Raw genomic sequence first — 16309 nt, 5'->3', positions numbered from 1 at the left:
CATTCACATGACCATGGATGTGGATGTTGTTTCCTAAAGCTGTACAATGAGACAACCATGAATATGATCATTTCTTGTATGTTTACACTTTTCAGTTTACATAGGAGGTTCATAGGATTTAAGCTTTACAGCATCAGTGCCATTGTAGCTTCATTATTCAGAAGAGGAAATGAGATCCTGAGAGGTTTTACAGTATGCCATTTTATGATATTTCCGGGATTTTAACCTTATAAGTCTTACTTCAGTATTCTTTCACCTCCCTCAAATAAACCTACATTGGTTTCTACCTATAATTCTTCACTGTGAATATTTTTGACCTAACAGTTTTTAAGTTCATTATGGCACGCTCTTGTGCCTTATAATCCATACCCATTGGACAAATGAGTGCAATATGTGTTAAAACATAGTAATCACAAACAATACATACACACACACACACATTTGCAAACACATATCCTTCAGATATTATTCCACCTATATATGACTAAAGACATATATATTACACAGATGGATTTCATATCACAAATACTTTGCATCACAGGCATACACCCAAAGATAAACAAGCCAAAAGACACAGCCAACCCAACACTACATATTCCACACACTTATGTGTATTATATGGTCTACATTGTTACAAACATGCAACATTCTACATCCTACCATTTATATATTATTAATGCATTCTACATTTTACATATTATATTCTACATTTGCATATTACATTCTACATTTGCATATTACATTCTACATTTACATATTACAAACATGAGGGGACAAGGAGGCATCTGTTCTCATTAGATACACATGTTCTACAACCATTCTCACATAGATGCATATCATATACCAAATAACAGAGGTCACATAAACACAAGAAGTGTGGAATTATAGAATTGTTCACAAAATATTATACATAACAGGACACAGCTGCCAGGCATATCAGCTGGCACATATTCTGTGTACTCACACACACAGACTAAAATCACATATAGCCACACAAACATACCTACATACTCACAGCTGCAACCAAGATAAACATCACCCTCATGGAAAAATAATCTCCAGTAGAACCACATAGATGACATTGGCAGATTCCACATAAATACACCCTCATATATATAGAAACATAAACACTTCATGGGAACTGTCTCTTTGCTTACTACCATCTCCCTCCCCTCCCTTCAATCACCATCACACAAATACCTTTATTAACCCTTAAAAATGACTGTGTTACCTCTTTGGGATCCAAGAAAGAAGTTATAGTTAACACATATTCACTGATGTGGATACATGGGAGCAAAATAATAAAAATCATACATCAAGAACAGAATGAATCATGATGTGTATCATTTACAGCCTTTGCATGTCAAAATTACATGTATTTTCTAGTTGGGAAAGAGAAATAAGGTGAGGTCACCATAGGAAGGGAGTGTAGAGTGATCATGATCCAGCATGTCCTGTCAAAACTGGTTCTTCTGAAGTGACCCATTTCTGGAGATAGAAATTGAAGATCTACTTAGATAACCTGGAGCAGAGAGCCCAGTGGGTTGGATGTTCCAGTCACCAAGATGCTCAACAGGACCTGAACCCTGCCATCTTTGGTAGAGACTAAGGACACTGGGGAGGAAATCCTGCTCACCTGCCATTCTGTGAGAATATATGGAAGACCCGAGAACGAATCTCCTTGGTTTTGGCCCCATAGACTATAGGGTTAACCACAGGTGGTAGCAGTAGATAGATATTAGCCATAATCACATGGAGCAGGGAAGTGGGGCCACTCAGCCTGTGCACCACGGAGAGCCCAATAAGGGGCAAATAGAAGACCAGCACAGCACAGAGATGGGAGATGCAGGTGTTGAAAGCTTTGAGTGCTGCCCCCCGAGAGGAGAGCTCCAACACAGCCCTCAGGATGAGGACGTAGGAGAAGCCAACGAAGAGGGAGTCGACGCCCATGACCGAGAGGATGATAAAGAGCCCGTACACCACATTGACCGTGGTGTCAGTACAGGACAGCTTCATAATATCTTGGTGCAGACAGAAGGAGTGTGTCACCGTGTGCTTTCGGCAGTACGATAGCCGCTTCAGGATGAAGGGCAGGGGGAAGAAGAGTACAAACCCTCTGGCCAGGGCAGCTAGTCCAATTTTGGCGACCATAGGCCCTGTGAGTACAGAAGCATGCCGCAGTGGGTGGCAGATGGCCACAAAGCGGTCAAATGCCATGGCCAGCAGGACAGCTGACTCCATGGCTGACAGAGCATGGATAAGGAACATCTGGGCCAGACAGGCATTGAACTCGATCTCCTGGACACCTGTCAGGAAGAGGCTGACCATCTTGGGCATGGTGACGGAGGAGAGAACTAGGTCAATGGTGGAAAGCATGGCCAGGAAGAGGTACATGGGCTCATGCAGGCGCCTTTCCACACGGATGATGAGGATAATGGCCAGGTTGCCCAGGGCGGCCAAGGCATACATACAACACAGTGGGAAAGCCAGCCAAAAGTGGGTGTTAGGTCCCAGGCCAGGGATGCCCACCAGCAGGAAGTATGCTGGGTGGACCAGAGTTCCATTTGGCACAGTCATGGCAGGAACAAAGAGCCGAGGTTTCTGCATCCCAAGTCCGAGGTCTATGAAAGGGAAGAGGAAAAATATCGCTCAGTCATGGTTCAGCGGAGAGAAAGGACTTAGGAAAGGGCACTGAAACAGTGAGGGCTGCAAGCAGAATGTCTAAGTACTCCTGTTAATTCCAAAACTTCAGTCTCCTTTTGCTTTAAATCTTTTTTTTTTTTTTTACATTTTTAAAAGATCTTTTATTTTGTATTGTGAGTACAGCTGATTAACAATGATCTCACAATTTTAGATAAGCAGCGAAGAAACTCGGCTGTACATACACATGTAACTGTCCTCCCTTAGATTTAAGGGACTAGTTCTGATAGAGTGTCTGATGAAATATGGATGGAGATTCGTGACATTGTACAGGAGACAGGAGTCAAGACCATCCCCAAGAAAAAGAAATGCAAAAAGGCAAAATGGCTGTCTGAGGAGGCCTTACAAATAGCTGTAAAAGAAGAGAAGTGAAAAGCAAAGGAGAAAAGAACAGATATAAGCATCTGAATGCAGAGTTCCAAAGAATAGCAAGGAGAAATAAGAAAGTCTTCCTCAGCCATCAAGGCAAAGAAATAGCAGAAAACAATAGAATGGGAAAGACCAGAGATCTCTTCAAGAAAATGAGAGATACCAAGGGAACATTTCATGCAAAGATGGGTTCAATAAAGGATAGTAATGGTATGTATGGACCTAACAGAAAAAGAAGATATTAAGAAGAGGTGGCAAGAATACATGGAAGAACTGTACAAAAAAGAGCTTCACGACCCAGATAATCATGATGGTGTGATCACTCACCTAGAGCCAGACATCCTGGAATGTGAAGGTAAGTGGGCCATAGGAAGCATCACTACAAACAAAGCTAGTGGAGGTGATGGAATTCCAGTTGAGCTGTTTCAAATCCGGAAAGATGATGCTGTGAAAGTGCTGCACTCAATATGCCAGCAAATTTGGAAAATTCAGCAGTGGCCACAGGACTGGAAAAGGTCAGTTTTCATTCCAATCCCAAAGACAGGCAATGCCAAAGAATGCTCAAACTACCGCACAATTGCACTCATCTCACATGCTAGTAAAGAAATGCTCAAAATTCTCCAAGCCAGGCTTCAGCAATACATGAACCGTGACCTTCCAGATCTTCAAGCTGGATTTAGAAAAGGCAGAGGAACCAGAGATCAAATTGCCAACATCCGCTGGATCATTGGAAAAGCAAGAGAGTTCCAGAAAAGCATCTATTTCTGCTTTATTGACTATGCCAAAGCCTTTGACTGTGTGGATCACAATAAACTGTGGAAAATTCTGAAAGAGATTGGAATACCAGACCACCTGACCTGCCTCTTGAGAAATCTGTATGCAGGTCAGGAAGCAACAGTTAGAACTGGACATGGAACAACAGACTGGTTCCAAATAGGAAAAGGTGTACGTCAAGGCTGTATATTGTCACCCTGCTTATTTAACTTCTATGCAGAGTACATCATGCAAAATGCTGGGCTGCAAGAAGCACAAGCTGGAATCAAGATTGCCAGGAGAAATATCAATAACCTCAGATATGCAGATGATACCACTCTAATGTCAGAAAGTAAAGAACTAAAGAGCCTCTTGTTGAAAGTGAAAGAGGAGAGTGAAAAAGTTGGCTTAAAGCTCAACATTCAGAAAACTAAGATCATGGCATCTGGTCCCATCACTTCATGGCAAATAGATGGGCAAACAGTGTCAGACTTCATTTTTCTGGGCTCCAAAATCACTGCAGATGGTGACTGCAGCCATGAAATTAAAAGACGCTTACTCCTTGGAAGAAAAGTTATCACCAACCTAGATAGCATGTTGAAAAGCAGAGATAGTACTTTGCCAACAAAGGTCTGTCTAGTCAAGGCTATGGTTTTTCCAGTGGTCATGCTGGATGTGAGAGTTGGACTGTGAAGAAAGCTGAGCACTGAAGAATTGATGCTTTTGAACTGTGGTGTTGGAGAAGACTCTTGAGAGTCCCTTGGATTGCAAGGTGATCCAACCAGTCCATCCTAAAGGAGATCAGTCCTGGGTGATCATTGGAAGGACTGATGTTGAAGCTGAAACTCCAATACTTTGGCCACCTGATGCAAAGAGCTGACTCATTTGAAAAGACCCTGATGCTGGGAAAGATTGAGGGCAGGAGGAGAAGGGGACAACAGAGGATGAGCTGCTTGGATGGCATCACCAACTCAATGGACATGGGTTTGGGTGAACTCCGGGAGTTGGTGATGGACAAGGGAGGCCTGGCATGCTGCAGTGCATGGGGTCGCAAAGAGTCGGACATGCCTGAGCAACTGAACTAAACTGAAATGTCCTCCCTTAAACTCCCCTCCCATTCAGGCTGCCACGTAACATTATCTTCTCTAGTTTGTCATAGACATGTCTCTGGAGGGTCCCATTAATCTCAGTGTGAAGCCCACCCAGGATACAGTGCAATGCCCTTCATTTCCAGAGCTGATGTTGCTGATCACATATCCTGCTTTTGGTCCCTTCTAAACCAGTACTGCCAAACTTGCACAAATCCTGCCAGAACTCAGCTTTGCTAGTGCATGTTAGGGTTAGGGTATGTCTGGGTTCAGAGTTTGAGGCTCAGTCTCTGGTTGCCTTTTAAAATCCATTCTCAACTGACTTCAGGGCAGGAAGTAAGGTGGGGGTGGGAATGTCCATCTGAGATTCAATTTCAAGAGATAGGTTTGTGTTTCAGCTTGAGTACCATTTCTCAGACTTCACTGATGGAATCAGCTAAAGCTGTTATTGAAAACACTGTCTCTCAGGTTCTACTCCAGACCCAGAGAATCGGATTTTCCAGGGGAGGGGTCCAGAAATCTGGTTAAAAAGAACAATAAATCTCTTCTGTCCCAGTGATTTTTTTTTTTTTTTTAATCAGAGAAATTTAGGAAAAGTTGTTCTGGTGTTCTGGGAGATAGGGAGATTCCAGCCCTTAACAAAGAATGAAACAGTCTTTCAGTGGGTTCTCTTAAGGCCCACATGAGAGTCATCCTCAGATTTGCTTAGCTGGAGTGTGACATGGAAACCAGATGCAGCTGAGACATGAAAAGACAAATCAGTCCGCATCGCTGCCAGTGCTATGTGGTATCCACAGGCATAGCCTCCTTCCTTCATTACCCTCCCTGGTGAACACAGAACAAGCTCAACTTCCTTCCTCTACACAGACCACTCTGTTCTAAGCCTCTGTCCTGAGATCCAAACACATATAACATGTTTCCTCTTCATATTTCTACTTGGATAATCCAAGAGTTTCATACTTATTTTGTCCCAAATAGGACCCCTCTGAATAGTATCAGTGAGTCACTCATGTCATCCTGGTCAGGGAAGCTAGACCCATCTCTGCTCTTTCCCCTTTACTGTGATTTTGTTTTTCCTAGTAATCTATCATAGCTTTCTTTTTATTCAACACGTCCTCCCTCCCCCACAACCTCATTATATCATTCATTCTGCTCTGAGTATGAAAAGAACTTCCGAACTCACCTCCCTGCTTCCAGAATCAGATTCTTCAATCCACCTTCCACGTGGCTGACATCTAAACAGAAAAACTGGATATGTCAGGCTCCTGTTTGGCAAGTTACAGGTGATTCCCATAGCCTTCAAGATCAAATTGAAATCCAACAGTCTGCATTCAAAGCCCTTCCCAGTATGGATCCCACTTAACTTTCCTGCCAAGCTTCTCAATTTGTTTCTTCATTTACCCGTTGCCACCCACCACCACCAACATACCCAAATATTTTTCTCTGGGTAAATTAATTCCCCTTGCCTCATGTTTCAGTGAAAGGTGAGAAGCTAGAACTGAGGGGTTTCCTGGCACAGGGGTAGACAAAGTTTGGAATGAGCCTCACATTGGTTAGAAGGAATTCCTCTTTGGGAAGGTCACTGAAAAGGGTCTGGGATCCTGAAGGTGGGTTCCTGAACAGGGCGCGCTGGCAGGCTGTGTGAGCAAAGGGCAGGCTTCCTCAGGCAATGTGCCCTCCCTTCCCGGTCTCCGCGAACTTCCCAGGACCTGGGCAAGGTTCCCTTCCCGTGCCCTCCCCTCCCCACCCTGACCTAAGCCTGGCACACTTTCCTACATTGACGCTGCCCCAGGCAACTGCCCTTATATAGCTTCTCTGGGGGCTCTAGGGAGCCTGAGGGATGATGAGCAGTGAACTTCGCCAGACTCCCTGGGAGCACCGCTCGGCTCAGGCACCCAAGGAAAGCCGAACCCCGACTCCTACCTCGGGGGGCTGCACTATGTTACTATTTTAAGGCCCCTCAGGAGACTAGAGAAAGAGGGAGTACAGTGGAGGTGAGAGATGACCGGCACTGGAAGAAAAGAGTTACTGGAATGGAGGTGAGGGCGTGCACTTAAAAGCACACAGATGTGAATACTCTTGTTCTCTGCCCGGACGCAGTCCTGGGGATCCCGAGCTGGGCTAAGGCACTGCCTCTCGCTTCTCGATGGTGCCCCCTTATGGTAATATAGGCGAATTGCAGTCTCATCGCTGCTTGCTCAGACTCTGAGGACGATGAACTGAGGACCTAACTTACCTTGTATCTGAGCTCCTATTACTGCGCTACGGCTGCCCCTAAGCTCTTTCTCCTCTCCCTAATAAGCCAATTCTTTATTCCTCAGGCTGATAATAATACTCTCCTGTCCCCACCTCCCCATCCAAAATGAGACTGTGTAGAAAGTCTATTTAAATATGGGGCTCTATCAAGGAACAAACTTACGTCCAAATCTGAGCTCAACCACTTACCATTCTTAGTCTCAGTTTGAAGTGAAAAATAAAATGAGATGCTAGCAATTCTCCAGTGAATGATTGTGACAGAGGATGAGACGGTTGGATAGCATCACTGACTCAATGGACATGAGTTTGAGCAATTCCAGGTGATAGTGAAGGACAGGGAAGCCTGGCATGCTGCAGGTCATAGGGTTGAAAAGAGTCGGACATGACTTAGTGACTGAACAATAACAACGATTAGCCATTTTCCAGTGAATGTTCATATTATTGCTCAAATGTTCATTATTATTGCTCAAAACAACAGGAAAAGCCAACAAAATAGGAGAAAATCTAGTTGAGGTAGTGTTAGAACAGCTAAAGGAAGCAAATACATTAGAAAGAGTAGACAGCAGGGCTGGAGGCTGCTGAGAGATCAAGTAGCTGGAGAACTGAAAATGAAAGGTCCCTGGTTACCTCGTGAAGAACTGTTGAGGTGGTTGGTAGGAATGGAATCTTGAATACAGCAGAGTGAAGAGTGAGTTGGGAAAAAATGAAGAAAGTGGCTGTAGACCACAATTTTGATGTTTGTACGTGAAGAGCGGAGAAGGCAATGGCACCCCACTCCAGTACTCTTGCCTGGAAAATCCCGTGGATGGAGGAGCCTGGTGGGCTGCAGTCCATGGGGTCTCGAAGAGTCGGACACGACTGAGAGACTTCACTTTTACCTTTCATTTTCATGCATTGGAGAAGGAAATGGCAACCCACTCCAGTGTTCTTGCCTGGAGAATCCCAGGGGCGGGGGAGCCTGGTGGGCTGCCGTCTCTGGGGTCGCACAGAGTCGGACACGACTGAAGCGACTTAGCAGCAGCAGCAGCAGCAGCGTGTGAAGAGAAGGAATGAAATGGACTATACATGAAGTATTAATAGCTCAAGAGAGAGTTTCTACAAATTTGAAGCTTAAAGAGATTAGACACAAGTAAATGTCAACAGGATGGAATTAGTAGCTGCTGCAGGCAGGAACACTGGAGTGGGTTGCCAATTAGCAGAGAGTCCTTTATTTCACATATTCGTAGTGAAGTTTTTCAATGCTGTGACGCAGGTAGACCCTCTGTCCTTGCCCCTCTATATAGTGACCATGGGAAATCTTAATTGCTCCCATATCATCCCCCAAACAGTCCAAACCAACACCCTGAACTCCAGACATGGTCATGCCTACTGGACATTATTTAAGCATCCCTCAGGCATCTCAAACTCAATGCTTTCAATCACTTTCACTATCTCTGATCCTCAGTCTATGCCTCCAGTCATGTTTTCAGTTCCGGTGTCTGCTGCCTCAGTCCGGAACCTAGAATCCATCATCTCTGCCTTCTCCCTCTCTCTTACTTCTCTCTGATCCCATCCAATCAGTCATCAAATTCTCCTTAATTTACTTCCTGGAAATTTTGTGAATCAGATTCTTTTTATCCATGTCTTTTGCCTCCTAACCAAGATAATCTCTGCCTAGATCATCAGAATCATTTGTTCACCTGCCAGCCTCATAGACTATCTTTGCCATCAATTCATTATCCACCAGTGTGATCTTCCAAACACACATCAGTTCACAACATCTTCCCATTGATTTTAGAATAGGAAGTTTAAATTCACACTTCATAATATAGCTATTAAAGCTTTCATGTGCCATCTCAGTGCACTTTCCCATCCCATCCTTAACCACTCTACCTCCCTTTCTGAGTGCCAAGTCCTAGACACATTGAAACTGGTCCCCTGCTTCAAAGTGCCATGCTTTCTCTCACCCTTTAATTTTCACATATTTTCCCTCATGGGAAAAATACTTACCCTCCTCCCTGTTTTCATTAAGTTTTAGCTTTGAGAAATCTATTTAAACCTCCTTCCTTAGAAAGATTCTTTCCTGGGGCCTAATTTTGACAGAATCACTTGACTCTTTTTCCCTCTCTTTCAAATAAAGCCTTCAACATTATGAGATTAATTAGTCTCCATAATTCTGAGTAGATCGTATCCTCCTATTTTTGGAGGGGGGACATGGACACTAATGTGCATATTTAAAAGGGGAGATTTACAGAGTACTCTTTCATTCACTCTTCATGCAGAAATTATTGGTCTTCATCAATGTTCACTCATAGCTCACAATTCAGTTACTTCAACCAAGGCATGTGTAACAGGTTCAGTTCAGTCACTCAGTCATGCCTGACTCTTTGCGACCCCATGAATCACAGCACACCAGGCCTCCCTGCCCACCACCAACTCCTGGAGTTCACCCAAACTCATGTCCATCAAGTCAGTGATGCCATCCAGCCATCTCATCCTGGGTCGCCCCGTCTCCTCCTGACCCCAATCCCTCCCAGCATCAGAGTCTTTTCCAATGAGTCAACTCTTCGCATGAGGTGGCCAAAGTACTGGAGTTTCAGCTTTAGCATCATTCCTTCCAAAGAAATCCCAGGGCTGATCTCCTCCAGAATGGAATGGTTGGATCTCCTTGCAGTCCAAGGGACTCTCAAGAGTCTTCTCCAACACCGCAGTTCAAAAGCATCAATTCTTCAGCGCTCAGCCTTCTTCACAGTCCAACTCTCACATCCATACATGACCACTGGAAAAACCATAGCCTTGACCAGACGGACCTTACTCGGCAAAGTAATGTCTCTGCTTTTGAATATACTATCTAGGTTGTTCATAACTTTTCTTTCAAGGAGTAAGTGTCTTTTAATTTCATGGCTGCAATCACCATCTGCAGTGATTTTGGAGCCCCAAAAAATGAAGTCTGACACTGTTTCCACTGTTTCCCCATCTATTTCCCATGAACTGATGGGACCAGATGCCATGATCTTCATTTTCTGAATGTTGAGCTTTAGGCCAACTTTTTCACTCTCCTCTTTCACTTTCAGCAAGAGGTTTTTTAGTTCCTTTTCACTTTCTGCCATAAGGGTGGTGTCATCTGCATATCTGAGGTGATTGATATTTCTCCTGGCAATCTTGATTCCAGCTTGTGTTTCTTTCAACCCAGCGTTTCTCATGATGTACTCTGCATAGAAGTTAAATAAGCAGGGTGACAATATACAGCCTTGACGTACTCCTTTTCCTATTTGGAACCAGTCTGTTGTTCCATGTCCAGTTCTAACTGCTGCTTCCTGACCTGCATACAGGTTTCTCAAGAGGCAGGTCAGGTGGTCTGGTATTCCCATCTCTTTCAGAATCTTCCACCATTTATTGTGATCCACAGAGTCAAAGGCTTTGGCATAGTCAATAAAGCAGAAATAGATGTTTTTCTGGAACTCTCTTGCTTTTTCCATGATCCAGCGAATGTTGGCAATTTGATCTCGGGTTCCTCTGCCTTTTCTAAAACCACCTTGAACATCTGGAAGGTCATGGTTCACATATTGCTGAAGCCTGGCTTAGAGAATTTTGAGCATTACTTTACTAGCATGTGAGATGAGTGCAATTGTGCGGTAGTTTGAGCATTCTTTGGCATTGCCTTTCTTTGGAATTAGAATGAAAACTGACCTTTTCTAGTCCTGTGGCCACTGCTGAGTTTTCCAAATTTGCTGGCATATTGAGTGCAGCACTTTCACAGCATCATCTTTCCGGATTTGAAACAGCTCAACTGGAATTCCATCACCTCCACTAGCTTTGTTCGTAGCGATGCTTTCTGAGGCCCACTTGACCTCACATTCCAGGATGTCTGGCTCTTGATGAGTGATCACACCATCATGATTATCTGGGTTGTGAAGATCTTTTTTGTACAGTTCTTCTGTGTATTCTTGCCACCTCTTCTTAATTTTGTATAAGAACCTGGAATGTTAGAGCCATGAATCAAGGCAAATTGGAAGTGGTCAACAGGAGATGGCAAGAGTGAACATTGACATTTTAGGAATCAGCAAACTAAAATGGACTGAAATGGGTGAATTTAACTCAGGTGGCTATTATACCTATTATTGTGGGCAAGAATCCCTTAGAAGAAATGGAGTAGCCATCATAGTCAACAAAAGAGTCCGAAATGTAGTACTTGGATGCAATCTCAAAAGGGACAGAATGATCTCTGTTCATTTCCAAGGCAAACCATTCAATGTCTGGATCATGTAGCAATTCTATTTTTTTTTTTTTAATTTTTGAGGAACCTCTGTACTCTTTTCCATGATAGCTGTACTAATTTACATTCTCACTAACGGTGCAGGAGGGCTTTTTTTTCTTATCCTTGTCAACACGTGTTATTCTTGTCTTTTTGATAACAGCAATCTCAATGGGTATGAGGTAATATCTTATTGCATTTCCTTATGATTAGTGATGTTAAGTATCTTTTCATTACCTGTTGGCCATTTTTTTAATCTTTTTTAGAAAAATGTCTTCTTTTTTTTTTTTTTGCCCAAGTTGTTTTTAACTGGATTCTTTTGGTTTTGGTTTTGCTATTAAGTTGTATATATTACCCTTCATCATATAGATAGCTTGAAGATACTTTTTGCCTGTTCCATAGGTTGCCTTTTTATTTTACTGATTGCTTCTTTTATTATTGTGCCTGTTCAACTTAAACTGAAATGATAATAAGGGATATGTGTACTCTCAACACCAAGCTTGCACCTGATATTTCTGTTTATCCATCTGTATATCTTGGGCCCATGCAAGGCTATATGGCAAAAAGAAATTTTGGTATGAAGTAATGGTAACAAAAGATTCAACATTACACTCAGGAAGGTTCTGGAAGTATTGAAATATATCTTTAACTCTCTAGTTTTGTGTGTCAAAAAAACTCAACTAAGAAGATAAAATTCAGTAAGAATCTACAGTTCCATCACCAGAGAGAGCAAAAATTCTCCTTGAAATTTGGGGTTCTTGTGAATCTTTTGAGAATAAGGAGAAAAGCAACTCTCTTGGAAGAAAGCTCTCATAAAACCATGCTAGTAGGCCCTCACATCAGAGCCTCCAGTATTTGTGGAAAGAGTTCTACTTCATGTCTCCATGAGCTGGCTAGCTGACCTGTGCCATTCCTTATAATCTTCCTAAGAAGACACCCAACCTACAGTTCACTGAGAAGAAGGCAGAAGTCCATGAGAACATACATTCAGCTAAGAACAGTAACTTACTAAACCATCACTCATAGTCATGAGCAAACAAAGGACATAAATAATGTGAAAAGTATCAGAACTTCATGGAAGGGAATAAATTTGAGAAATAAGATCAAACGCCCAGAAAAAAAAAAAAAAACAGGGCAGAAATGAGAGAACTTAGAAAAAATTTTATAGCATCGGTGAGAACTGAGAAAATCCTGTTGTGTTAAAAACATATTGCTACCAAAGAAAAGAAATGTGCAAGCAAAAAATAATAATAATAATAATTTGAAATAATAATAAAAACAGAGTATATAAATATGGTGGGGGCAAGTTGCTTGTTTTTTAACCAAGAAGGGGAAGATAGATGAATGTTTTCTTGAATCCTTTAATCCCCACGATGAAAACACAATAGCAACAACAAAACCAAATCACTGAATAGAAACAGAGCACCTGTTGTCTCTCTGCCCAATGTTCTGGGAGAACCTCTCAAGTTAACCACACATAGCTCTTTGTTCTTCAGCAAATATACAGACTTAGGCAAGAAAAGGTAAAAGACATGGAGGGAAAATACAGGCATTCCAGAAGGAAGGGAAGGAGGAGGTGGAGCAGACAGAGTAAAATCAACAATCAAGGAAATAACTAGAAGAAAATTCCCCAAAGCTCAAAACCTGTCTTAAGATATTCCATGTTCATTCAGTCATAAAAGATATATACTTAATTTCAGATGAAATTTCTAAATTCAAATAAAAAATAAACTATCCTGTATGCATCTAGACAAATATGCCTACAAAGTAATGCCAAGTTATACCAACTAGCATGTAAGTTCCACAAAAGCATTTTCCTATTTTTGTCCACTGATATATTGCTGATCACTTGAAAGAGTACCTATTACATTGTAGACATTCAATAAATAGTCATGGATGAATTAGCTAGCATTAAGGAATCAATCTCTACCTGAGGTTATAAAAATATTCTTTTTATTATTTGGGAAAGTTTAATTGTTTTGACTTTTATTGTTATATCTACAATACATATGTGAGTAGTATGAGGTTAGATTTCATGTTTAATTTTTTCCATATGGTTGTTTGGTATTTCCAGTACCATTTATTGAAAATATCCTTCTTTCCTTATTGCTCCATTTGTCACTTAACAATTGGCCATATATGAGCAGATGTATGCCTGGGCTTTTATTTCTATTCAATGGGCCACTGGTACCCTGCACCAATATGACATTTTCATAATTACTATGATAACATGGAGAAAATAATTGAGAATTGTCTTAGCAGATAATCTTACTTGTCTTAGTTTGAGTGCCCCCAAAACAAACTGGAAACTTGAATCCGAGCTCAAGTAGTTCCCAAGACAAAATAGTAGGAGTGGTGGGAATGAGAAAGGGAAGGAAAGAAAGTCAATAAAGTGTATATTATCAAGCAGGTTATCACCATGGAAAGCTGGGACTCTTGTCACTCGTCTCCCTTAGCACAGATAGAGCCTATTCCACAGTGAGTCACTCAACTTGTCCTGGTCCACCTTGGATTAAGGCAGAGGGATGGGATCTATAGTTACAATCATGGGATGTATTTAAGACAGAGCATCACCCGGAACACCTGTCTGCCTCTCACAGCAAACAAAACACCCTGATGGATGCCAGGAAGGAGAGCTGCTGTCTCTGTGCAGTGTGTTGATCTGTCTTCAGAACTGCTCCATCCAGCTTTCTCTTAGTGAACACAAACCCCCTTCCCCAGCAACACTAATGTGTCCTTTCACCAGGGTCCTTGAGAGTCAATCATAGTTATGGAAATCTTGCCAAGTTATAAACGAAAAGATCTTCCCTTTAACTGTTTTAACTTTACAGAGGCTCCAGACAAGTACCATTGACTCCTGAACAACACAAGTTTGAATTGTGTGGGTCCACTTACTTGAGGATGCTTTTTGATTAACATATTAGAAAATGTTTTAGAGATTTACAACAATTTGAAAAATTTCATAGGTGAACCATGTAGCCTGGAAATACTGAAAAAATAAGACAAAGTTAGGTATATCATGAATGCATAAATTATATGTAGATACTAGTCTGTCCTCACATAGACATAAGGTGAGTAATATTTTATATAAAATAACGCATTTTCTTGCTGTTTCATAACTTTGCTTACATTACTGTACAGTATGTCTCTCTCTCTTAAATAGAGAAACTGCATATAAGCCTATCATCACAGGTAAGTAGTTTTGTAAAACATAAATTTCCAATACTGTATTATTAATATGACTATAATACTGTATGCTATGAAAATTTTATAACAATTCATTCATTAGTGTATAGGCTACAGTGAAGCAATCAATTACACCAGTCTACCAAAAAACAATCATATTGCTGCTTCTTTGTTATCCATGCATGAATTGTTATTATAGTGATAATTCATCTTGTAAACAGATGTAAAGTTATGATGTCAATCAATATAGCATAGAATAACTGCATTTTCTCCTCCTTATAATTTTCTTAATAGCATTTTTTCTCTAGTTTACTTTATCATAAGATTATAGTATATAATACAAAATATGTTAATTGACTATGTTATTGGTAAGACTTCAGGTCAACTGTAGGCTACTAGCAATTAAGATTTGGGGGAGTCAAAAATTATACAGATTTTTGACTGTACAGTTGGCCTCTGCAATGTTTAAAGGCCAACTTACAACCAGCTTGATTTGGAGTTTCTTGAACAGAGTCTGTGGCCTATGGTTATAATTCCAGAACCCAGCATAAAGTATAAAAAGTGAGTGGTCAAAAAATGTTGAAAGTGTCCTGTTTCAATTAATCCATTTATTATTCTGTTAGGCAGCCATGTCTCCAGACCCAAGTGAGATGTACGGTACAGCTCAGACCTCAACTACCTCTCTTTTTCTTTTTTTGTTCATGGTCTCATTAGTTTCAGGAATTTTCTGGGCCTCACCCTTCAGAATTTAAACCACGTCCTGAGCCCTGACTTGGCATGAAGATCCAGTCTATTAGTCCCAACAAGAAAATCATTTTGAACTAAGCTTCAACTGGGAGGATTTCCTGGTTATTTCCAATGCAAACAGTGTGTCCCTTTATTTGCTTATCCAGGAAACACTGAAGTATCAGGAAAAGGACAAGGTGCAGAGACTACAAAGAAATCATCGGCTTAAGTAGCAGTCTATGTGTTTCTTGAGGGTCGAGCACCCCCTTTTTTTTTTTTTTTCAAATTTCCATAGCAGTTTCGAAAGAGGAATTCCACGTACACTCCGCCAGTTCCCACCATCTGTTTCTAATTCTAAAGCGGGGTTGTGGCAATAGTGGTGAGAGGCTGCCTGCTGAAGTACAGAAGGATAAGAGCTTGCCTGAAAACCCAGGGTTTTTTAATGAGAAACCACCATCTAGAGCCAGGAGAGGTCGCTCATCTTGCAGGAAACTACAAAGTCCACTGCATTTTCAGTGCCCAGCCCTGCACTAAATTGGGTCACAGAACCAGACCTGGTTGATCTCATAGGGTGCTGAGTTTAACGTAGAAAACTTGCTAAGGAATACTATTAGGTCCAGGGCTACCCTGGAAGGAACAAGGTTCGCGCAGAGGAACCACTAGTCATCCAGAGCGGAAGCTAAGACGCAAGGGGTTCTTTGACCCGGGGGCTGGCTGAGCTTCTGCTACTGCCTAGCCTGAACCGCCTCATCCTGGAGTCTCACCCCTTCGACCGGTCCTCGACTGACTCCTGGGCCCTTCTACAGTTTAAAGGATTCTCAGTAGGGAAGGGGCCAGAAAAACAGAAAATACGCCGTCTGAGAGAGAGGTGGGCGCAGCCCTGTCCCCTGCTCCGACTGGCTAGGGTTCTCCCGATCCCTATCTGTGATTGGCTGCTTCCCCAAAGATGCCGCCGGCGGGGCGTATCCCGATGCCAGGTCCTGCACGCCATTCATTG

At 42.0% G+C, this 16309-nt stretch overlaps 1 protein-coding gene across 1 annotated transcript; it reads right to left on the bottom strand.

Annotated features, from left to right (window-relative positions):
- LOC102184740 (olfactory receptor 51D1) lies at positions 1392 to 2607 on the bottom strand. Its single transcript, XM_013969695.1, has one exon. It carries the CDS (start codon positions 2605 to 2607, stop codon positions 1633 to 1635), a length of 975 nt encoding a protein of 324 aa, XP_013825149.1. The 3' UTR covers positions 1392 to 1632.

The sequence above is a fragment of the Capra hircus genome, chromosome 15 (genome assembly GCF_001704415.2).
Source record: "Capra hircus breed San Clemente chromosome 15, ASM170441v1, whole genome shotgun sequence".
Lineage (NCBI taxonomy): Eukaryota > Metazoa > Chordata > Mammalia > Artiodactyla > Bovidae > Capra > Capra hircus.
This window is presented reverse-complemented; position numbering and strand designations above follow the sequence as displayed.